We start from the raw sequence: 24,620 nt of genomic DNA, 5'->3' as shown, positions 1-24,620 counted from the left end.
GGGATTTCAACCTGTCTGCTCAGTGTCCCTGAAAGATTCTCTGCCAGACTGGGGACACCTCAAGTGCATCAAAACCTGCCCTGGAAAAGAAGTGTCATACACTGTAACAGTGACAAAATGGCATGATATAATGACATCTGAGAACCTTTATAGTCTCACAGGGTTGCAACAGTACAGTGAAACAGTGTGGGGGTGCTACAGCTATGGGATGTGCTGTTTTGCCAGAATAGGGTGGCAATGCACAGAAATGCCACAGAACACACAGGGTGTCACCGGCAGGGCGATGACATACTTTAGTGCAGGGATAGAGTGATGCACCATGATGCAACCACACAGCAAGGAGTGCCAAGGGGGCTTGTGCTGAGATCCAGTGTCCCACCCAGCCCTGTGGGGCTATAGCTTTGTGGTCACCCTGGAGGGAAATGAGCTGGGCTATGCATGGTGATGTAATGTAAGGTGGCACTGGGAACGGTAATGTCATTGTGGGCCTGGTGTCACACCAGTGACACCATGGCACCTACTTAGAGCAGGAGCTGAAGGCAGCAGAGCCAGAGCGGGGCCACAGAGCGACGCTCCCTCGTGTGAACGTCTTGTGCAGTGCACGAGGCACTGCAGTGACGCCATTCAGGCGGGCTGACGTCACAGCGCTGGTGGTAATGTCACGACGGCGCTGTCACACGGGAGCGAGGCACCGCCCTGCAACGATGCCCGGTCGGGACAGACCCTTACCTGCCGGTGCCGTTCAGCCGCCTTGGCTGGCATGGCGGCTGCCGCAGCAGCTCCCCGCCACCGGCCGCTCCTCACGACAGCCCCGCGCCCTCCGGGCCAACGGCCGGCCGGAAGTTGATAGCGGCAACCATGGCAACGCGCCGGAAGCGGCGCATGACCAATCCGGCCGCAGAACGCCATCGGCCCTGGCTATTTCCCCCCACCCCCCCACCCCATCCCCGAAGGGTTTTGCTCCCGCCGAGGGAGGGAATGGTACGTCCCAGCGGCAGCGGGGCGGGGGCCGCGGGGAACCGAGCATCCGGGCTCCTGAATCGGTGGCAGAGGTCACGCCCCCTTCATGAATATGCAAACGAGGGGCGGGGCGGTGGAGGCCGGACCCGGAAGCGGCGCGGCTGAGTCACCTCGGCAGCGAGCGGCGGCGGCGGCGGCGATGAGGCAGCAGCCGCGGCGGGTGGCGGCGTTGTCGTCGTCCTTCGGTGCCTGAGGAGCCTCCCCGCGGCCGCCTGTTCTTCTTCCCTCCCGCCCCGCTTGCCGCGCCCCAGCCCCGCCGCCACCATGATGGAGGAGATAGACCGGTTCCAGGTGCCCGCCGTGCGCGCCGAGATGCAGCCGCTGGTGAGGGGCGGGCGGGCGGGGCTGCGCTGTCCCCGGGAGCCGCCGCCTCACCGGGGGTCCGGGGGTGGAGGAGGTGGGGGCGCAGGTGTCAGTGCTGCCGGGGCGGCGGTGCTGAGGTCGGGCCCGTGCGCCGCGACCGTTATGTAACGGCCGTCCCCTCAGCGCCCCCGCCGCCGCCATCCTCGCCGGGCTCCGGGGCCGTGCCCAGCGGTAGCTGCTGTGTCATCTCGGGGCGTCCGTGGTCACGGCTGCCCACCCGGCCCTTCCGTCCTGCCCCCCCTTCTTCCCCGGCATCTCCCCGGGCGCCGTCGGTAGCAACGGCAGAAGCCGCCCGCGGGGAGGGCGGGGGCGGCAGCGGCTCCGCTCCTGGCTCGGTGTAAACCTCGCTTCTCCAAGCGTAGCGGCGGCCCGAAGCGTCCCGGCCTGGCTGGCGCATGGGGCGGGTGTTGCCCGCCGCTTCGGCCGGTGGGCTCCAGCGCCGGGCACGGTGGGAAGCGGCGGTGAGACCGGGAGAGCCCGGCCGAGGAAGGACGGGCACCCAGAGCAGTTGGAGGCGTTGAGGTCTGGTGGGGGTTTAGTTGACACTTATAAAATACGTGAGATCTGGGGGAAGAATGAGGCAATGTTTTCGTGCAGCCTGGTTTGGGAGCGGTGCTCCCGAGGGATAGCTGCCCGGGATGGGTGTGAAATACGTGTGGTGCGAGCTGTGGTGTGAAGCTGCAGGACCTTCTCCGTGGATGGTTTTATAGCCGTTGCTCTCAGTGCAAAGCTGCTGTTAGATGCTCATCGTGTAAAAAGTCCAGGTGTTTTGCAAAGAAACATCTCTATCAAATTAGTTTTCCTCACATTAAATTACATAAAAAAAGCAATCTGTGAGGGTTTGATTTTTTCCTTCCCTCCCCCATGCCACGGTCTGTGTTTTTTGTATCAGGATCTTTTTTTGCTTCATAGACACAATTATACTCAATTAATGAGCTCTGAATAGGTTGACATAATGGTTACACTACTACATGGGACCCTGGGGAATCTTTGCAGAGAAGAAGGTATACGGGCTTGTGGGACTTTGCGGTTGTGTAAATGGGCAGGTAGAGTGGTCCCGGGCTTTTGGTAACTCCTGAAATGACACTTATGAAGGAAGACCAGCTGGCTGGCATGGCAGATGCTATATCAGCAAGTAGTCCAAAACTTCTTATGAGCATGTAGCTGCCTTGCTTTGATGCTACAGGCTTGCTTGTGTGTGTCTTGTGCCACAGCTGCATGCTGCAGAACACTTGAATGTGTTGGTCCGTTTCTCTCTCCAATCTAGGAAAGGTTCCATTATGTGTTCCTCTCCCCTTACTCCTGTCTGCCTCATTCTCTGCTTAAAGGTGTGTTGTTATGTGTCACCTGGGACCTGTTGAAACTGTTCAACTTGACATTAAAGTGAAAGCTGGAGAACGGGCTGACTCAAGATGTTGATTCCCTTTGGCACCTGGAGTAAGCAAATTCCATCTCAGCATCTGATTGTGTGAGACAGGGATATGAAATGTTTGCAGAGGTGGAAGAGACTTTAATGAAATATTTGCGCAGATCCTTTTGACAGCAGTTGAGGATAGGTTATTGACAGGTTCATGTTAGCACTGAAGATACTACTGAGATTTCCAGTATATCAAACTACATTGGAGTTGATGTATCAATCCTCGGTTTCTTGTTGCAGCTAGTGTTTGTAAAAAGTTGAGAACACAATAATTGTCTTGTGAACAGAAGGACTCTGTGAAGGTGTACAAACTCAAATTATCCCTCAGTGGCAAGAAAAACACTTTTCTTATGGTTGGGAGTGTTGACGCATTGTGAAAATATTTTTAACGTGGTTTTTGTTGTTGTTTGGTTCTTTAGCTTCTAACCTCTGTGGTGGGGAAGAAAACTGTCCATACAAGCTGATGTGGACTTGTTGCACACCTTACTTGTTGTGTGTGTTTTTTATCAAGTGGAAGCAACAGATGTGACAAGGCTGGCCCTCTCTACTCATGTTGTTGAGGGCAGTGGGCATAGTAGTGAGATTAGCAAGTTTGGAAAAGTGGTTGACAGACCAAAATACTCCTATGTATTTTCTAGAAACCCCATGGTAATAGTGGAGGAGTGGAGTTGGCAGATGCATGCATGTTTGCATGGACATGGAGTAAGCAAAACCTGAAGAGGCTGTCCAGTCCAACCTGCTGTCTCAGGGCAGGATGGGATATTGTGCAGCAGTGATGGTAAGCTTAGGAAGTAAGTTTTCTTCCCTTCTGTAGCAGCCAAGAATTAGGAAATTTTCAGAGAGGGCTTTCACACTTGCATTAAAAGAATACTCTGAGCCTGTGCTGCAGGATTTCAGTTGATTTTTAACTAATAGAGCTCATAGTGAAACCGTGTGTATGTGAGGGGCTGTGCTATGACTGGATGTGCAGGATTCTTCCGTGTGCCTGGAAATGCTGGCATCGGGCTCAGAAGTGGGACAGAACAAGTCTGGTACAGCATTTCCAGTGGCTTCCTCTGCTTGTAGCTCCTGGTCTGTACCTTGCAAGTAGGGACTGGATGCTTGCAACAATCCTTGCAGTTCAGAAGCTGGCTGGGGTTTATCATACTAATTTGCTTGGGTAACATGGTTCTGCTTTGTTCTATGACAGTTACCATTTCTCCCTGCCCTCTCATCCAATACTTTAAAGTACAGAATAACCTTAGCATCTCAGGACTTCTTGTTTCTTCTTCCCAGTGTAACAGCTTTCAGTTCCACATGGTCTCAGGGAAAGATGAGACTGGCAGTCTTTTCCACATCCAAAGGGCTGAGGTGGAACTTTGTTTTCCAGGTGTGACCTAAGAGTCATTGTGAACGGCCACTGAAGCTGTAAAAAAAGTGTTTTAAAACATGATCCCCTGCTGAAAGCAAACGGAGGAGAGAAGGTCCCTGGCTTGATTTGAAGAGCATACACTATATGAAATGTCTTTTCATCCTGTTCAGGCTGGAGGGTGTCCTAGGAGAACACTGTTCCATCTGAGTCTGGCCAGTATCTGGCAGTGCAAGAAGGGTCCTGAAGTGAGGTTTGTGAAGCTAGACTTTGCTTGAAATCCTTAAAAACTTTGTTGTTGACCAGCGTGCACACTTTTTAATGTCTTTTTCATCTGAGTAGATAAAGCGTCATCTTAGCTTTGATGTCTTTGTGCTAAACTCCAGGATAACCACTGATGATCTGCCTAGAAACCACCTGACAGACAGGCCTGTTGATCTGCTAGCATTCAAAATTGAGAGAGGTACAGCTGTTAAATGCTGAAGGGAAACCCTTCTTAGAAAGTAGTCTGAAGCCTTTCTGAGCCCCTTAGCCTCCAAACCTGCCACTGATACTGGCACTATTGATCAGGGGTCTGTCAGGAGTGATAATACACTAATGTCTGGTGTCCATTGAGTATACATCATGACAATAACCAGTGTTGTATTTACTGAGCAGGGACAGAGAACCTGACACATCCATGGCTTTTTGCAAAAGTAACTTCTCTAAAGCTCAAATGTGTTTGGTGGGGGAACCTTCTGTCTTTGACAGCCTTGTCCAGCCAAGGGCTGCATTGGTGTCTCATTGCAGGCTAATGGCAGCACCTAACTAGTACAGACTGGAGCTGTGTGGAGTACTGCTTGCTCTGACAAGGCCTATCAGGATCTCTGGTTGCTGCAAGTCAGATAGGGGTTGTGTTGCAGAGCCAAGAAGTATTTGATCTACAGGCTGCACATTGGCTAGCTCTGTCATATGTGAACTCCTTCTCTTTGCATCAGATGCAGTGCTGTGAAGTCAAGAAGGTGGGGATTCATTTCCTCCTCTCTCCAGCCTGTTTGGATAAGCATGGCAGAGTCAAGCAAGCTGTCTTGACTCGGGCCTCTACAAACGTGTTATGAGAACTGCTGTATACTAATGCAAACCAAAGGAAAGGTTCAGCATAGGGTTTAATGAGCGGGAGTTGCTGTGGGCAAATGGACAGGATGGCATACAGACCCTGGTTAAACACTGGCAGGTTGTAGGATGGGATGAGGCCCAGTGTTGCACGTCTTTGAGACACATTACTCTGCATATTTTGATATTGTGGCACAATGTGAACATATTCATTGTGGAAGAGAAGAAAGGCTAGTAACTGGCACTTGGTCATGTTTATGTGGTGCCTTTCCATGAGAATGGGACGGTCTGTTCTGATCCCCATTTCCTGTCTTGGGTACTGGTGGCTCTTGGCTTCCATCCTAAAAATGCCTGCCTCTTCAAATTAATATAAACTAATTTACAAGGGGTTCTGTTTAATGCTTAGTATCATGTCTTCCATATCAACATGATGCAAGCTCAACTGTGGAAACTGTTCTGCTTAGATTCTATTTGATCTCCGACTTGTCGTGATCCTTCTGCACTCACAGAAGGGGCTCTCTTCGTTAACTGCTGGGCAGTGTGTTAGTTTTAGATAAAGTCAATTCCCAGCATTGCAGGGATGCATGGTGTGATGAGGCTTGAAATTCATTATTACTGGGACACTTAGACTTGGTAGGTAGCAGTCTTGGCCGATGGGTTGGTATTTGATGTGTTAACTTCCAACTGCACAATTTTTTCCAGTCTGGTGGTGGTGGTGCCTTGTTGTGATGATTGGTGTTGGTTTGTTTTCTGTAAGTTTTTTGTCAGGAAGGTTTCCTAATGTGTAATTCTCACTACAGAGGCAGATATTAAAGGGAGAGAGAGATGAAGGGACCCTTGCGCAGTGAGGATGCTGCAGAGAAAAAGAACAAAAATAATCTTTGAAATAGGAATGGGGGAGCTTGTAATTATATGTAGACCCATCTTTTCTTCAGCACTGGAGCCTCACTACATGGTCTCCTTGTGATTTTTAAATCTGTGGGGTTTTTTTGTTAGCTAAATATGTGCAAAATCCTTAGTATTTTTGTTAAAATGAAATGTATGGAGCATGATGCAGCGGGGTTGTATCTTGAATTCTGCTGGTATGTGAAACCCTCCTGAGCCTGTCTCTGGCATACACAACAGCACTGGCTGGCGTACGATGGCAAACTGACAGATGACAGTGTTGGATCACATGTTGCTTCCATACACTAAGGCAGGCAGTTTCTGTTCTTAGCACAAAAATGGAAGTAGAGTGTAAGTGCTCTTGCCCACATGATACCAGTATGACTTTTCCTAATAAAAAGCACCTGTTAAAGTGGAGCAGCTTCAGAGCTTTGCTACAAACTTCTGAGCATTTGGCTCGCTTTCTGAAAGTGACAGCAGGAATGTAGTATTTCAGTTTCCCAATTTTCAGCCCATGTGAAAAATGGGAGCTTGTTCTAGAGAAATTGGGCTGATGGTTCTTATAGCTCATTCTGAAGCATTGTAACCAGGCTGGTTTCTTGCAGATGTTTGCCTGGCTGTGGGACCTCAGGCTTGTAGCTGTAGTTGTGATGATGACAGTCAACCTGAAGATTTTGCTTAGCCACATCCTACAGTGATGCTGTTGGCTTTTTAGCTGAGAAGCCAAACCTACACTGGACCCAGAGGTATAAAATTTCCAGAAACTTTGAAGATACAGAAGATGCATTTCTAAACAGCTTTTTTTTAATGTTAGAAGAGAAAAACAGAAAAGAAAAAATTACACGATCTACTGGATACTTATTTTTTAAAAAAATAACTATAATTTTAGTAGAGAGTATGAGTGCTCAACATGCTTATAAAATCCGTGCTATTTATTTTTGAAAAATATTGACTGTCTCATCCTAGGAAAGTTGCGCTGTGTGTTAAGATCTCCTTGTTTTATCTGATGCATCCCTAAAATGGGAAAAAAACTAAAAATAGAAAAGCAAGAGTAACTAAGAAGCAAAAAGAAAGGTTATACCTGTAGGGCTTAGAAATAGTATGTTAATAACACATTAGGTATCTAGTGTAGATACACAAGAAACTCATCTTTCTAGAAGGAAAAAGCTTCTAAAATGAAAATGTCATCCCTATGTATATTCATTGTAATGTAGCCCAGGGGTTACACAGCTATATGTTTTGTAAATGCCTACAGTACATGCAATTTGTGATGTTGCAGTGCTATGGGTTCTGAAATAGAACTATTTCAGATAGTGCTGCTTTTAGTTACAGTTTTGATGTGCTGCGGTGTCATCTATAGCAGTAGTCTAAAGATTACCTACCTGAATACTTGAGTTCATTGGGGTTCTGACCTGTCCCCTCCCTGTCCTGTATCATTGGGGTTCTGACCTGTCCCCTCCCTGTCCTGTATCAGGCCTTTGGTGCAGAGGTACAGGAGCATTTTTGTTACAACCCCAGGCCAGGTTGAAAATCCAGCAGTGATCCACAGGCTCCTGAATGGCTGTGGTGAGGGATGCGGCCACTGTAGCTAGAGGATGACCTCTCAAGATATGGGAGCATGTTCTGGCTGGCACTGTCTCTTGCAGGCACACTGTTTCTTCTTCTCCACTTCTTTGTACAAGCTCTGACTACAGTTTTTCTGTCAGTCATATTTGAAAATCTCTTCTTGAGTGAAAAAAGGTATTTAAAAAGGAATGCTGAACTCTATGAAGAATTACACCTGCACAGTTCCCTCTTGGGATTCTTCCATAACTCCCAAGAGCTTGTTATCTGTATCTTGATATTAATATCTACTCAGACACCTATTTCTGCTACTGATATAGCCATATACTCTCTCTGCCGGTAGGTAGTGGCAGGTCCATAAAGAGTCAGACAAAATGAGCAAAATGCCAGGGTGAGAGGGGAGAACTTGTGCCTTTAATTCTGCAAGCCTTCATTCAAGGAAAGTCCTCAGCTTACCAACGAGGCTGTAGGGCGTATGTGGCATCTCTGGAATTATATCTTCCTTGCTGTGAAATCGAAGACTGAACTTGATAAAAATAGAGGAGGAGACCCCATCACTGGTTTGATCTGCAGGGCTGAGGATTAAGAGTGGAACTGGCTAATGGGAGGACACAATGGTCTGCCATTTTTTTCCAGGCATTTGAAGACCTTGGCTGAAGTAGTTGTCTTCTGGCTTCTACGCAGATCAATTATCTGTCACTTTCCACAGACAGACTGTAGAAATGCATCTATGCTTTCCCCTCACACTCTCACATGCCATGCATCTTCGGTGAAGTCTTGTGCCATTTTGAATATAAGGTTCCTCTGTATCTGTCACTATAAAACTGACATCATAGTGATGCTGCCACTTGCAACTAGTAAATCCGTCAGTTCCAGCCTGAACCCTGTGTAGTCTCCTAGACTGTTATTTTTTCTGAAGTTTAAAGTGTAATCTTGTGCAATGGATTGGTGTCCATTTTGTAGTATGCAATAGAAAACAAGCATTTGTTTCACTGATTTGACTCTGAGCATAGCGAGTTGGAGTAAATGAAATTGTACGTGGGAATTTTCTTAATTTTGAAGAGTACCTGCTAGGGAATATGCTTGGCTTTTGGACACATCCATCACCAATTCACAGGATAGCAAGGTTTATCACTTTGGGAAACTTTGTGAAGAAATGCTCTCTTAAATACATGCAGAGTATACTGGCTGCATCCCAACTGCCGTTATTAGGTGCGTTGCAGAGTCATCTTAGTTGTGAACTAAGATTGCTATTTTCAGTAGTAAAGCTGAAGGTAGCACATGCTGCTTCTGTTGAGAAGAGCATTGCCTCTCTAAAGATGGGTGAGACCTTATTTCCTATACAGAAGGGAAAAGGGAGACTATTACTTGTTATGTCTTAAGAAGCTATTCCAGCTGTACTGGCAAGCTGTCTAGTGGAGATGCAGCCTCTGCCTGTGAACAAGTAATTTTGCTAGAATGTATTTAAATTATTCCTGAGCTTAGCAAGTTCTACTGCATAGCTGCAACTTCATTACAGCTGTTGACAAGTTGTCTGTCTGGAGTTAGTGGAGAAAACATGTCAACAAAGCCATAGTATAGGTCAGGCTATCAAATAACTAGCCACCAAGTAACTCCTGTAACCTAGCACCATCTGCCCAGGCACATTGTTTAGACTCTGCATGCAGTGCTGACGCAGGTAGCACTAACCTCACCAATGGTCTGCAATCCCTTTCCCTGCATGCTTCCCAAACCTTATTTCCACAATAGACTGTGTTAGAGCTCTTCTGTTGAGCTTCTGTTTCTTTGTCCAGGACCATCAGACATGAAGCCTTCCTCCTTGGGTGTGGTAGTCTCTTGCCTCATGCTTGCCTGACACTGTTTTTCTCAGTTTCTTGTCAGTGTCCTTCCTGAATTAACAGCCATTAATGTGAGCAGCTGACCTTTTGGGCTCTGCAGCATTCAGTCTAATAAATCCTGTAGACAGTCTCTTTTCCACGGAGCTAAGCACAGCAGTGGTATTCTAATGATCATCTTTTCTCTGTCCTGTGTGTTTTACTGATTGTATGGGAATGCAAGTTAGCGATTTAGTACACCCATATTCAAATAAACTATTTATTTAGGTTATGTCTTGTTTCAGGTTTTCGTTTCTATGTGGCCCCAGGTGAAAACGAATCTTGGTTCCTGTCTCAATGTCAGAGAGGCTTATGCTGACGTAATTATTGTTTCCTTCTCTAACTCCTGGTGAATTTGGGGTGTGATAGTGTCTGTTTGTTCACTAAGTTTGCCACAGGCATTGGAAGAGCTTTTGAGCTGGGATAAGGTAGCCTGTTTTGGTGGTGGCCTCTCCTGGTTCTTGCTTTGAAACAGATCTGTCATGGTTGGCCAGTAGAAGATATTTTTTCCTGGTGGACCATGTATCTTCAGCTTCCTTAAAAGAGATTATTTTTGTTTCTTCTTGAGTTCTTCATGTAACTCCTACACACAGTTGTCTAAGGTAACGAGATTTTTTTGTGTTTCTGTGTGCATCTCTGTGATGGTATTCTCAGAATTAAGGGAGCATGGCTTCCTTTTTTCCACCCAAGGTAAGAAAGTACTGAAGTCCTTGCAGAAGAGCACAGTGCATAGCAGTATTTAAAAGGACTTGTTGGTTAGACCAATGCTTATAAATCAGAAGGCATTCACTTATGCTTTCCTAAGGTCTTTTAGTATTTCTTGAATCATATCCCTAGACAGTGAACTGTGTTGGTTTGACTCTTTGGCTGGCGTAGCAGCCTTATAGCAGACTAGTCTTAGAGCATGTCAGAGCATGCATGTCTAATATCTGTTAGAGAGGAGGAGGTAAGGGGATTCAAATCCACTCTTGCTTGGTGTCCTAGTTCTACTGAATTGCTAGCTGAGTTCCTGACTCAAATGATTATTGCTGTCTTGCTCTGCAGTGGTGTGAGATGTTCTTTAAGGTCACCATATCTTAAAAAAATAATAAAAAAATATATGTCACTGGGTTTACTGGACTCTGGTACCTCTGTCAGTCTGATCCTCGTAAGTGTTCTTTATATTGGGAGACTGTCAAACAGACAAAACGCACAGGAACCATAGTGGTGATGCTAGTTTATTCAGAAAATGTTTGAATTCTGTGTGAGTGGAGAAGTTCCATAAGTCAAATCCTAATGTTTGTGGCCATGGTTAGAAATCTCTGAGTATAAAGGCTTTCGCCTGCAGCAGTTAATGCAGTAGAGGAGTGTATTTACTACTGTAATACTCATGGGGCTTGTCCTCATTGGTAGTGACTTGGTTGTGGGGCCTAACTTTTCATCTGAAACTTGTTTTGTGGTAAGTTGTTACAAGTAGCTTGAAGTGTGGTAAAAGACAAATTTCAAAATTTCTGAAGTCTGCAGAATCCGAACATCCAAGGTGCCATCTAAGCAGACTAGAGGGAGAGGTGTGTGGGTGCATGTTGTTAACAGAAAAGAAAAAACAAATAGGAGTGTCCCCGCCCAGAGATGGCCTTTTAAATCTCTTGTCTGGTGGGATCTTGTGACTGATGTTTCTAAAAACAATACGCTTCTTTGTAAGAAAGCATGGTTTTCCTTCCAACCACATGCATGTGATGCAAATGGAAAATACATTGTCTCTGATGGCCAGAGCAGACCCTCCAGTTGAACACCACATAGACATTCTGCAGACACAACTTTATCAGTTGAGGCATGGAAAGGGGCAGTTGCACTGATGGAAGAAACTAGTGAAGGTTCACCCTTCCAGACTTGGCTTTTGTCGTTTGGAGTAGGAGGTCTCACGTGTACAGAGAAATGTCCAGTGCTCCTGTGTCTGTACAGGGTCCAGCTCTGGCGGCATAGCCTCCCCCCTGTAGCAACACTTCCAGTCCCATGCTTCTGTGGGACAGCTTCGTTCCAATGGCAAAACAGATTTAGTGTAAGTACAGCCTGGATCATTGAAATGCTGTAGTGTCTTTTTAGTTGTGGCATGGAGCCCTAATGATAGCAAATGTGGATTTATTTTCAAAGCACAAGGGAATGCATGATACTTGAACCTTGGTTCTCGTAGCATCTGGCTGTGGAATACATGTGGCCTAAGAGAAAGCCAAGCACGATATCCCTTGAGACAAGCTGGTGGGTGGTATGTGAACAGGATGGGAATGTGTAACAGGGCTTTCACAGGTTGCATGTGATATGGAAGCAGCAGGAAAGCTTTTTTCTAAGCTTAGGATTCTTAAACTTTAAAGAATCTTGTAGCAAAATTGTAATGCGGTTCAGGGAAAGACTTTGGTTCGTCTTTCCCCCTACCAACCAGTTTCAGGTCTGTTGGTCTGTCTAGATCTCTGTAATCTTACTTACGCTTTCTATAAGAGAAAAATTTGTGAATAGCAATCCTGAGAATAGTCGTAGGAACAGCATGTTCACAGGCTTTGAAGATGGAGGTCACCTAGCCCACTGGAGCATGTAAAAGCTGCACTTCAAACTGGGTTGTTGGCAGCTGATAAGCCTAGGAGAAACTGCTAGCTAGTGTTCAATTTCTGTAAATCTGTGTGTTTCAAAAGCTGGATTTAGATTCCCGTTTTGATCACTGTGCTAGGATTAAGGGGAACAGGTATGGTAAAGGAGCTAGAGGAAGTCCAACTCTTACTGAAAATGTGTTGTGACACATCTGTACTGTTTAACTGGCAGGATTTGCCACTTCAGGATGTTAATGCAAAGCCTGAAGATACAGTCTAGAATTCTGCAAAGCACTAGTGATTCCTCTGCTGCTCCAATGGAGTAAAAACTGCTCCTTGTCTTCATCTATTCCAGCAGAGCCAAATCCTTCAGTGGATGTACTTTAGCATATCACAAAAGCACTTCTTGGTGAAAAGAATTTTTTGTACCTCTTGCAAAAATTAGGGCAAAGTGTTTATGAAAAGAACTGAGATGATCCATGCTGTGCATGTAAGAATTATTATAAAGAGATTATCTGGTTATGGGAGAATGCTTCATTTGGATTATGTAGCTAAATAGAATTTATAATCCATGGTTTCTGCATAGAAAAGTTTCCTCATGCTGTAGTGGGAAATGTCAGATAGAAGCTTTTATTAACTCTAAGGTTCTGTATTTGCAACATTGAATTCTTAATCTCAGAATTTGGGGGGGGGGGGGGAATTTCCTCAGGTATAGACCAAAAAAAGCTTGTCCCATGAGGTTAACTGGTAGCACACGTTCAATCTAGAGGTGCTTCGGTATTGACTTTGAGGTGTGAAGTTTACAGCGCTTGCTGCTTGGTTTGTGGCCACAGTCTGTGCTCGATTCACCAAATGCAGATGGATGAATTAGGTACACACTTAACCTCTTTCCAGTGTCTGGGACCCTGGTGGTTGTTCAGTCTGGGTATGAGATGGAGAAAGTATGTGTGTTTTGTTGCCAAGACACTAGCTCTCTTTTCAGCTCTGATCTGGAAACTAGTAGTCTATGGTATAGACTGTAATAGTGCCAAAATTTTCCCTTGCTTGTCCAAATGATTAACCTTTGAAGCAATATTTAGTACTGTGTGCCTGTATAGCAGTGCTAATTCAAGGAGCTGGTGGCTAATATCTTAGCACCTAGCTGCAGAAGCATGAGGTGCTTTTACTGGTGTAAGAGGTGTGTGTTTGCTGGCTGAATTAATTTCCTGTGTCATATTTCCTTATAACACAGAATCATAATCTTTTTTATGATTCTGTGTTATAAGCAAGAATTTTTACTCTTTTTAGTAAGCTGTGGCAGTTGGACAGTGACTCTGATGCTGAATGACCATTGATAATTCTGTAAAAAGTAGAAAAATTCAATGTTAAGTCTTCAGACTTCTCAACTTCTGAGTCTACGTCTGGCTGTGAAGTTATTGTGGTGTTGCTGATTCACTTGATTGCATGAGGTCTTGACAGCTCTTGCAAATCTTAATTGGTTTGAGGATCAAATACTTCATTTTTGGTTTCTGACTTGTCTTTTGTGGAAGATTAGTCAGATTTATAGGAACATGTTGTGAGCTTTTTTTTAATAGATACATAGGAACTCAAAACCAAGTCCTGATGCATTTCTGTTGACTCCTCCTTTCCAGGCCAGTTTATTTTGGGTTTTTGAAAGATTTTCAAATGGCCACTGAAGTCTGGCTTGCTATATTCATTAATAACTGGGAGAAAGCTAGATGCTTTTACCACAGGTATCCTCCATTGATATGGTGGTTGGTAGATATTGTGGAAGGACCTGCCGGGAGACTTTGCATAAATTCAAAACTCATTACCATCATAGGGAATTACCAGCAGTGGGCTGCAATGGTGATAACGTTTTCATGCTGACACACAGAGAGCAGGAGGCATGGTTGAGGCAGGCCTATTAAATACTGCTCCAAGCTTGACCTTCTGAAGTGTATTAGATCCTTGCTGAGATTTTATTCCCTTGATATTGCAAACTTGTTCTTTTGGTTTAGCGGGGCTGAAGAACTTGCTTTTAATAGTCTGAAGCTGTACTTCAGGCTGTGATCTTAATTGATAAACATGGCAAATCCTTTAGTTTCTCAAGGTTGAAGTCAGTTCATCCTTATTATGCAAAGATAAAAGTGCTCTTCCTTGGTCACTAGGGCATGGGACTTAATTCTGTTGATTGCCAATGATGATAAACCCTTCAGCTTAACTGGTAAATCATACGAAATTTTACGAGGATCATTTCCAAATGAGTATTTTGGTAATTGCAGTAGTCCTCATTCTGCCTTTTCTTTTGGAATAACTACCATGATGTGTCTAAATAACAGTTTTTAGATGGGCATATCCCTGCTCTTCAAAGACAGGGCTGCTTCTCTGGCAGGTTGTAGTGCTACACATCCTGTATTGCAGTGCATAGTGAACACCATTATGGATCTGTTGCTTCCACCAGAATCCTCTCAAATGTCAAAATAGTGTTATGCATGTAGAAATACCTTCCTTTAGTCAAACAGTCTGCCCATAGCAGTGTTAGTAGCCATTTTGTATTGCTGGGTCAGATTTTTCAAAAGTTACCTATTGTCTTTTCCTGAGTTTCCAGGTAAGTTTTGCTGTATTTGTCAGCATGACCTTCAGTTAATAGCTCAAGTGCCTGCCCCCAGCCAAAGTCTATTGTAAGCAAACACTGTCTGAACACGAGTTTCACCCTGGATGAACTAGTACAAGCAGTGCTTGGGTGGTGAGCACATATAGCACTCTCAACCAGAGCTACTTGATTAGTTTTCAGTAAGGTCCTGCAAATATGTGCCCCAGCAAAGTCCTAAGTACATCTCTTACTGTTTGGAAGAGGGCATTGTGCTGTGGTCACTTTGAGTGCTGGTGGGATGTACAGTCCCCTTCACAGGGCAAGAAGCACCTAATAAACATGGCTAAGATGGGGTAAAAACTATTTGTGGTTAGGATTCAGATTAACTCTCTCCTAAATGGTGTCTGAAGTTACAGACTTCTTAAAGGCTAGGGCAACCAGATGGATGTCGTCTTAAGTTATTTTAAAACAACTTTTATCTTGCAGAAACACTTTTTTAAAAACTGGAAATACAAAATCTTAAAACCAGGAATTCTTGCTCTATTTTACCAGTTTATTTAGCAGTTCTGTCTGAATTTGTCCTGTTTCTACCTGCTCGTATTTATAGGTGTCTTGGCAATTCCTCTACAGTAGGATAGAGAAAGGGCTAATAAACCACTGGGATTTTTTAAAAATTGTTTTACTGCTTGCTGAAGTGTAGTAAGTGGTTCTGTAAATCTGGCCTTCTTTCAATTTGGCAGAACACCTGGAAAGCTACCAAGCATGTCCAGTGAATGTTTCAGCCTAATTAATGTTTCCTGACGTGGGCTGCTGCTCTGAAGCCCACCTGGGTTTGTACCAGGAAAGAGCAAAAACTTCAGGACAGAGAGGTGTGGTTCTGTGAGAAGCTGCTGGAAGCTTCCCTATGTCTGATAGAGCCAATGCCAGCTGGCTCCAAGACGGACCTGCCGCTGGCCAAGGCCAAGCCAATCAGCACCTCTGTGATAACATATTTAAGAAGGAAAAAAAACCCAGTTAGGGAGAGCTTTTGCAGCTGGAGAGAGGGGTGAGAAGATGTAAGAAACTCTGCAGACACCCAGGTCAGTGCAGATGGAGGGGGAGGAGGAGCTCCAGGCACCAGAGCAGAGATCCCCCTGCAGCCCGTGGTGAAGACCATGGTGAAGCAGGCTGTCCCCCTGCAGCCCATGGAGGAAGGATGAGGAGGTGTAGAGATTCCACCTGCAGCCCGTGGAGGACCCCACGCCAGAGCAGGTGGAGGCACCTGAAGGAGGCTGTGGCCCGTGGGAAGCCCATGTTGGAGCAAGTTCCAGGCCGGACCGGTGGACCTGAGAAGAGGGGAGCCCATGCCAGGGCAGGTTTGCTGGCAGGACTTGTGACCCTGTGGGGGACCCCATGCTGGAGCAGTTTGCTCCTGAAGGTCTGCACCCCATGGAAGAGACCACGCTGGAGCAGTTCGTGAAGGACTGTAGCCCGTGGGAGAGACTCATGTTGGAGAAGTTCGTGAAGGACTGTCTCCCATCAGAGGGACTCCATGTTGGAGCAGGGGAGTGTTGAGAGGAGTCCTCCCGCTGAGGACGAAGAAGCAGCAGAAATGTGTGATGAACTGACCGTAACCCCCATTCCCCGTCCCCCTGTGCTGCTGAGGGGGGAGGAGGTTGAAGCCAGGAGTGAGGTTGAGCCTGGGAAGATGGGAGGGGTGGGGGGAGGTGTTTTAAGATTTGATTTTATTTCTCATTCCTCTACTCTGTTTTGCTTAGTAATAAATTAGACGGATTTTCTCTCTAAGTTCAGTCTGTTTTGCTTGTGACGATAATTAGTGAGTGATCTCTCCCTGTCCTTATCTCAACTCATAAGCTTTTTGTTGTACTTTTTCTCCCCTGTTTAGTGAATGAGGGGAGTGATAGAGCAGCTCTGGTGGGCACCTGGCCCCCAGCCAGGGTCAACCCATCACACACCTCAGCACCAATGATGGGAGGAGGGGGAAGATAACATCTTAAGGAGTCTCAAGGACCTGTAACCCCATGGTGTGCCTCCAGATTAGTGGATGTCTTCGTGTTGCTCTACCATGCTGCAGGTGTTGGGCTGTCTTCACACCTGGCTGAAATGCAGGTTTTTCAATTGCGCAAAGCCAGTGGACTCTTGATAGAGCCTGCATGTCCCCCACTGTATAGAAGATCTATATCAGTCTCCTTGTATACCTTAAACCCCAAACCAAACCAAAAAACCCAAGCCACTTAAAAGGGCTACATGCTTGAGGACATCATACCGCTGAGTCAGTAGGTGAGAAGCATTTTACTTGTTAATGAGATTGGTCTCAGTCTTGTCTTGTATCAGTAAGTTGTGCTCTGTGAAGAGCTTAAAGTAACAAGAGAGACCATCAGGGTGACTGATGCCTCAGGGATGGAACAGCTGTAAGAAATCTCCCTTAAAACCACAAAGGAGGACCCTAAAACCTAAGAGTGGCAGATATTTTTAGTGTCATAAGTAGGATGGTATGAGCACAGTGAGACTGGGACAGGTGAAGGTGAGGAATTGGAAGGAGGTATAAGGGGAGAGTAGACTGTAAGGTGGATGCAGGTACAGCCCTCCTGGAAGAAGACTGTTGCAGTAATTGGTGAGCGTAGTATGAGGCAAAGCAGAGGGCTTAACATGTTTTAATCTGTAATATGTCAGGTACAAGTTCATCCAAGTCCTAAATCCTGTTTTCAGCCTTTAAAAAGAGGCGTTAAAAAGTGATGCATCATCAGTTTTGTGCTAATGCACCCTTTCCTTTAAGAACACAGTAGTGGAAATAAATCAATTACTCTAGCTGTCACTTCATCCCTGCTTTCTTAAAGGAGCAAATTAGTATCACCATGTGTAGTCACCTTCAATAATGGCAATTGGACACTCTTTGAAATGGACAAGCTTGTAGCTTTGAGATCTGTATGGAGAGTGCTGGTTAAATGTAACAACTGTATACCACCTTCTCTTACTGAAATGGAGCAAAGAAAATGGCAGCTTAGGTCTGTTCCCCAGGAGCTCTGTAGAAATGATGGGTGAAAGTCAGATTTTATTTTGAAATTGAGTGTTGCAGTTCTTATCAGATTGCTATGGTGGTAGAAATGCTGCTGTGCAATAAAAATTAATCTGTATCAATATTAGTCTTATTGTCTTACCTTATCATAGCTCTAGCTTCAGAGATAATTGTGTATCATTAGTAGGCAGAGTCTGTATGTAAATAAAACACAGTACAATTGGATACTGGAAACTGCAACACCTCTAAGAGCTCTAATCAAATGCGGTGAACTCTGTAGGAAAGTACCTTGCATACACACAGTAAATGTACTGTGCCAGACTCCTAGATAGTTACCATTGCAGAGGACTTCCTACCAGCTGTACAGGGTTGTGTTTGTGAACTGTCGAGGCTAGTTTGCTCTGCTGTTGCAACCCATGTCTCAGTGCTTTCACCAACTGTCCTAGCCTTTGTATTGTTTTATGTTATTCCAAATAACCCTTTGCTTTTATCACTTTTTTTGTTATATAGAGGTCTCTCCTCTTTGGTGTTGATACAATTCTACCACTAGCTATCAGATTTGCTATTGAATGGAAGTTTTTCTTTCAACTTCTCTCTCTGGTTTCCTCCTCTCCTGCCCCTGAAGTCAAATTGAGAAATAAGAAAGAAAGGAGAAACCTTTTCCTTCTGGTTTTGTTCCAAACCTCAGTTGGTAGGTTTATGGGATACACAACATCTTTCCCTGAAATCTGCATTATTACCAGATTGGTATGAAGGAATGATTGAGATGTACTGCTGCCAGTGGAGAGAAAATTAATCTTATGTGTTCCTTTGGGTTGTTGAAGCCCAATAACTTCTCATGGTAAGAAGGATGTTCCTGTGATTAGATCTACTTGAGGTGCTGAGTGTCACTCCAGTTTTTACTCAATCTCAGGTATACTAGGTGCTGCCTTTGGTACTGCACCAAGCTTTTCCCTGGCTACTTGATGTTCTCTTACAACATAACTGTAGTGGGTGAAATATTAGAACTATAAGTGTCACTGCAAGTATCTAAAAGAAATGATTGAATGACATTGATAAAATAGAAGGGGTTTCATAGTACATTGGTGAGCAGTAATAGCATGCACAGTTTTTTACTTTAAGGAAAACCAGGTTGTATACTTCCAGTGTAGTGGCCAGTCTTCAGTAACATCCTAAGCATGTGGTTAAGCTCTGTTTACACTGATGTGTGAACTTAGCTGCCTTGCACCTGATGCAGTGTTGCTGCGTGCTTCTGTCACTTGTTCCACAGCAAGTTGTATGGTCACAGTCTTGAATGTTATAGCCAGAGATGAGTTTGTGGCCACACATGCCAGGAAACGTCACAGGACACCAGCCAGCCCGTGTCAGGCTGTGCCTCATACTGCATATTGTGACTCTTGTGCCAAAGCTTTTGAAAACAAATCCAGGATGCTGGGTTAAAAGCTGCTGGAAAAGCAACTAGCAGGGATTCTTTCTGACTTCCAGAGGAGCTACTCTTTGAAGTCCATATCTCTTCCTCATAGCTCAGAGCAGGATTTCTACAGATTTAGCTATGTTTGTGGTGCTGGGTGAGGACTTTCCTCACTGGAACTCAACTGCAAGGTGGCCTTTGCTGTGCTGAATGCCCTTGAATGCAAAGGCCAGGTGGTAGTAAGAAAAGCCAGTATTATTCAGAATGGTTTCTTAAAAAGCTTTTCCTCAACTTTTATAGATGCATTGATGGCTTTATGTGACATATCCTATTTTTAATGTACTAGGTTCCTAATGTCATCTAGAAAAAGGGCAAGAGAAATAGCAGCTTTCAGGGCTTGGTATTTAGATTGGACAAATTAAGCTGCATTACAAGGTCCAGTGAACAGGAATATGGACTGTCTCATGGTGGGTTTGTGGCAGGCTTGCCATCTGGCTAATTATCTAGTGGATGGGGGGAGGCATATGTGGTGCTTCCTTTGCTACCCACAGGCCTCTGACAAGTTTGGGTAAGCTGGAGTACTTCAGGGCTTGCAAGGTAAAGCCTTCCTGTAAACTGTTGTTTTGATGTTTTGGTGTAGCACTGGGCTGTACAAAGAAATCAAAAGATTGTGGGCAGCTCCAAAAGCACATGTATAGGATTTGGGATGTAGGCAGTGTGTGTCTGATCTGTGGCCACCAGCTAAAATTATCATATTTGCTTGTGTCATCTGCTGTAACCCCTTTGCCTACATTGCTGTTTGCAGCTGGCAAATTGTTTCCACCAATCTGGCATTGCCCTGAGGAAAGATGGTTAAGGTAAAAAATTGCACCCATTCTCCATCCACTGTGGTCTGCTGAGTGAAGGAGTTTTAAAACCAAAGAAAAAATCTTTCTTCTCTTCTCCAAATTGTTTGAATCTCTCCTGTCTGTGAACTTGTCTTTGTTAAAGAACTATTGAAAAAGGGATGAACCTGGCCAACTGGTAGTGGAGAGTTTTAGTTCTGTCCCACAACGTGTAGAAGGTGGGTGAGAGTCAGAGAAACCTCTGGATGAACCAAAATCAGTAAAATTTTCTGTTCAGTGGAAGAGGCTTCTTGTCAAAACTTCCAGGAAAGGGGCTCATGGTCTGCTTGAGGTGATGTGCCCTGTTACTGTGAAAAACTGTCATCTTGATATACTGGGAAAGCCCTGCTGTAGCCCTCTTTGGTGGCACACTGGGCTTTTGTGGGCCTTTCTGTCTTTCAAAAGAGCTATATGTAAGAAACTAGGTAGTGACTTCTGCTTTCCAGAGAAAACGGTGGCAGACAGTAGAAACCTCAAATTTAAAGTATTTGCTTTAAAATAGATGATTGTTCTTTGTAAAATTTAATTTTTCTATATACAGTGTTGATTAAGAACATAACTTTGTAGTGCTGTACCACTGTATCTTTAATTATTCTTATCTAAATAACCAGATCTGGGTGTCAGAAAAATAGCTATTGAACCAGATAGTTGTATTTAAATGCCAGCTCTGTGCCAAGACAAAACTTCTGATTAGATGTGCTATTTATTAAAATTGCAGTCTCAGTTAAGTAGAGTCTGGCAATAGTGCCCTCATGTTGCTATAGGCAACCAACATGTTGTAAACTTACTGAATATTAGATTTGTATTTAATGGTTTCATGATCTTTCTGGTAGAAACAAGGTTTCTTACCATAGATGAAGAGAGCTCTGACAGCCCTGTGAGTACACAGAAGCAATGCTAATAAGATCAGGGATTTAGATGTCTGTTCTCAATTGATTTTATTTTTTTAATGTCTTTCCACTGTGGAGCAGGTTTTCTGTTTAAGTCTATCTTTTGTTTGCTTCCTGGGTGGTCGGGGCAGACACACTGGAACCACACAATGCTCACCCTGTATCTCTAAGGTTAAAACATTAATTTTCAGTTTATACGTCAGCAGTGCCTCTGAGATTCTGGTAGGTCTCTCCATGAAGGTACTGGCCACCTTCCTATCCGACAAGATAGGTGAGGGTGAAACAAGACACAATGAATGGACTGTTTGCATCAAATTTCATTTGGAGCTCAGCAGCTCGTGGCTCTCCTGGAAGCCGTGGGGATTCTCCAATGAAAACAACCCAAAGGAAAATTAATTCTATCCTGGCAATGAAGCAGTGTAGGGAACCTTAGGGTACCTGAGTGCTAGACGCTTGTGTTCATGGCTGATCTACAGTGTGATCTTGCAGCATTGATTTTTGTCTTCGTAACTGACTGCAGTCAGGTGGTAGTCAGCAGCTATTGTAGGCTAGGAACACCCTTTTGGACTATGAGCGTAACGTGCACATCCCCTGTCCTCCCTGAATAGCCACCACTCCTTTTGTTTCTCCAGACAGGTTGTTACAAGCTGGCTTAATACAAGACCTACAATTCTGAAATGGTTTCACTTTTATATAGACAAGAAGTATATGAATGTGCCTTTACCAGAAATAAAAATATTTCTACAACAATTTTTGTCTCACAACTTAATGATTTGGCTGCGTCTTTCAGCTGACTAGAATCATAGAATCATACAATGGTTTGGGTTGGAAAAGACCTCAAAGATCATCTAGTTTCAGGGACACCCTCCACTAGATCAGGTTGCCCAAAGCCTCATCCAGCTTGGTCTTAAACACTTCCAGGGATGGGACATCCACAACCTCTCTGGGCAACCTGTTCCAGTGCCTCACCACTCTCACAGTAAAGAATTTCTTTCCAATATCTAATCTAAATCGACCCTCCTTCAGCTTGAACCCATTCCCCCTTGTCCTGTCACTACACTCCCTGATAAACAGTCCCTCTCCAGCTTTCCTGTAGGCCCCTTCAGGTACTGGAAAGCCACAATTAGGTCTTCCCAGAGCCTTCTTTTCTCCAGACTGAACAACCCCAACTCTCTCAGCCTGTCCTCACAGGAGAGGTGCTCCAGCCCTCCAGTCAGCTTCGTGGCCCTCCTCTGGACTTGCTCCAACAGCTCCATGTCTCTCCTGCACTGGGGCCCCCAGAGCTGCACGCAGTACTCCAGGTGGGGTCTCACAAGAGCAGAGTAGAGGAGCAGGATCACCTCCCTCGACCTGCTGGTCACACCTCTTTTGATGCAGCCCAGGATATGGTTGGCTTTCTGGGCTGCAAGCGCACACTGCTGGCTCATGTTGAGCTTCTCATCAATCAACACCCCCAAGTCCTTCTCCTCGGGGCTGCTTTCAATCCATTCCTCACCCAGCCTGTAGTTGTGCTTGGGATTGTGCCAACCCACATGCGGGACCTTGTACTTGGCCTTGTTGGACTTCATGCAGTTTGCACGGGCCCACCTCTCCAGCCTGTCAAGGTCCCTCTGGATGGCATCCCTTCCCTCCAGCGTGTCGACCACACCACACAGCTTGGCGTCATTGGCAGACTTGCTGAGGGTGCACTCGATCCCACTGTCCATGTTGCCGACAAAGATGTTGAACAGTGCCGGTCCCAATACCGACCCCTGAGGAACACCACTCGTCTCCACTTGGACATTGAGCCATTGACCACAACTCCTTGAGTGCGACCATCCAGCCAATTCCTTATCCACTGAGTGGTCCATCCATCGAATCCATGTCTCTCCAATTTAGAGACAAGGATGTCGTGTGGGACAGTGGCAAATGCCTTGCACAAGTCCAGGTAGATCATGTCTGTCACTCTTCCCTTGTTCACCAATGCAGTAACCCCATCACAGAAGGCCACCACGTTTGTTAGGGATGATTTGCCCTTAGTGAAGCCGTAGGATATAACTATATTTATGAGCTACAGATTGTTTTCTTCTAATGGGTTACGTCCCTTACATGGAAGAACCTCCTGTCTGGCATGGGGTAGGGTATTATTTAGGCAGTCCTTGGCTTCATGGTGGTGATGGCTGTTACAACTGTGCAGGAAAATGAATGGGTATGCAGTACTGTTCTCCATTTCCAGGAACATCTGAGGGTGCATCTGTGCTGTAACCACATCAACAACTCCAACATAGTGTAGAGATGCCTGAATTAATGTTAAACTACGCATCTCTGTCTAGGCATGCCACCATGGAGCCCAGCTGGACTGTAAGATCTGTCCCAAAAGGCAGGTGATTTAGCCTTCAGTGAGCTTTTCGCTTTTCTGATGAAAATACACCTCAGGTAACTTGTTCAAAGCTAAGTGGAGTTGTCTTTCAGCTGCAGTGCAGTAACTTAGATAGTAGTGAGTCCCTCAGAGCACTGAAATTTTTTTAGCCACATGGAAGAGATTTACCTTTAAGCTATGCAAGAGTGCATGCCAATCATGGAGAGATTGTATTGCCTTTTGGTTACATGTCTTCATTTACTAACATATTTGAGCTGCTTCTAGTGAGGTTACTTATGGAGAGGGAGTCTGGAAGTAGATTTTTTTGATGTTCATTTATTTGACTTCGGTTTTATGGATCCGAAAGGATGTGTTTTGTAGGTAGCTGCGAGGATGAGGAAAAGCTAGGCACAAGTGCTTTTGCTTAAAAAATAGTGAAGAAAACTTGATTTCGTTTAACAGTCACTTGCTAAACTAAACTGTAATTAAATTTCCAAGCAATCTCTAAGTTCTACAGAATATTGCATAGAGTTGCATATCTTTCCAGTTTATTCAAGGCATTGATTACTGGGGGCAGTGTCTAGAGCTTTTGCAGAGTAACAGGGGATTGCCAGCAATGCTGCCATGTTCCCTCCTAAAAAAACTGTCTGAAAGGTGTTCTTGGGAGGAGGATTTTTTGCATCCTGCAGCTGTTGGAAAAGTGTTTCAAACAGGGCATGCTATGTGGATTGGCCTCTGTTATCTGTTCCATTCTTGCTTGAAAGAATTTTACCCAGTAAACCCTTTTCAAATAGTTTTGGTGATTTCTGTAGGTGACTCCTATGTCTCTGCGATGTGCTAGGCTCTGGAGGCAACTAGAAATCAATGGAAGACCTCTACAACACCCCTGTGAAAGCCATTAGATAAGAGTTTTAAATTATCTACATGCCTTGGCTGTGTCTATAAAATAAGTAAATGAATGGGTGTGCAAATGGAGACTTATGTGGAGATTCTTCCAGGTGGTTTTGAAGGGCTAGCAACCACACAGGACTTCTTTTCCTAACAAGTACTTGTTTCAGGACAGTATCAAATAGAGTTAAAATAGAAGCTTCTGCTAGATCATTGCTGGGATAGCATGTTGTGTGGAAGAAAACTGATGTAAAAAGCTGGTGCTGATAGATTGCTGTGCCTTGGTTCTGGCTTCCAGCTGGTATGCAGGATTTTGTCTCTTGAGGGCAAGTAGCCCCCAAGACAGAAGGTACAATGTTATTTCCTGGCTAATCTGTAAGGTGCTCAGGGCTCTAAGCAGGCTCCATGATGCAGCCTTTTATTTAAACATCCATACAATTGTCCTCAGCACAGATCTGAGGCTTGCCTGCACACGGAGTAGTTTTGGTGAGGCATTTT

The 24,620-nt window shown here is 45.0% G+C and overlaps 2 protein-coding genes across 6 annotated transcripts in view; one reads left to right on the top strand and one right to left on the bottom strand.

The window, feature by feature from the left end:
- Positions 1-830, bottom strand: part of DNAI1 (dynein axonemal intermediate chain 1) — a 157,361-nt gene extending 156,531 nt beyond the window's left edge. For all 3 annotated transcript variants that reach the window (XM_054810416.1, XM_054810418.1, XM_054810417.1), the window contains exon 1: positions 730-830. In XM_054810416.1, coding sequence (XP_054666391.1) covers positions 730-762 — 33 coding nt within the window. In that variant the 5' untranslated portion in view covers positions 763-830. The remainder of the gene's footprint in view (positions 1-729) is intronic.
- A 268-nt stretch (positions 831-1,098) lies between these two features.
- FAM219A (family with sequence similarity 219 member A) overlaps positions 1,099-24,620 on the top strand; it is a 104,489-nt gene continuing 80,967 nt past the window's right edge. The window contains exon 1 of one of the 3 annotated variants that reach the window (XM_054811213.1): positions 1,099-1,344. In XM_054811213.1, coding sequence (XP_054667188.1) covers positions 1,285-1,344 — 60 coding nt within the window. In that variant the 5' untranslated portion in view covers positions 1,099-1,284. The remainder of the gene's footprint in view (positions 1,345-24,620) is intronic. The other 2 variants (XM_054811215.1, XM_054811214.1) reach the window with 2 other exon arrangements.

The sequence above is a fragment of the Grus americana genome, chromosome Z, assembly GCF_028858705.1.
Source record: "Grus americana isolate bGruAme1 chromosome Z, bGruAme1.mat, whole genome shotgun sequence".
NCBI classification, from domain to species: domain Eukaryota; kingdom Metazoa; phylum Chordata; class Aves; order Gruiformes; family Gruidae; genus Grus; species Grus americana.
The sequence above is the reverse complement of the archived record's forward strand: the minus strand, read 5'-3'. Positions and strand labels throughout refer to the sequence as shown.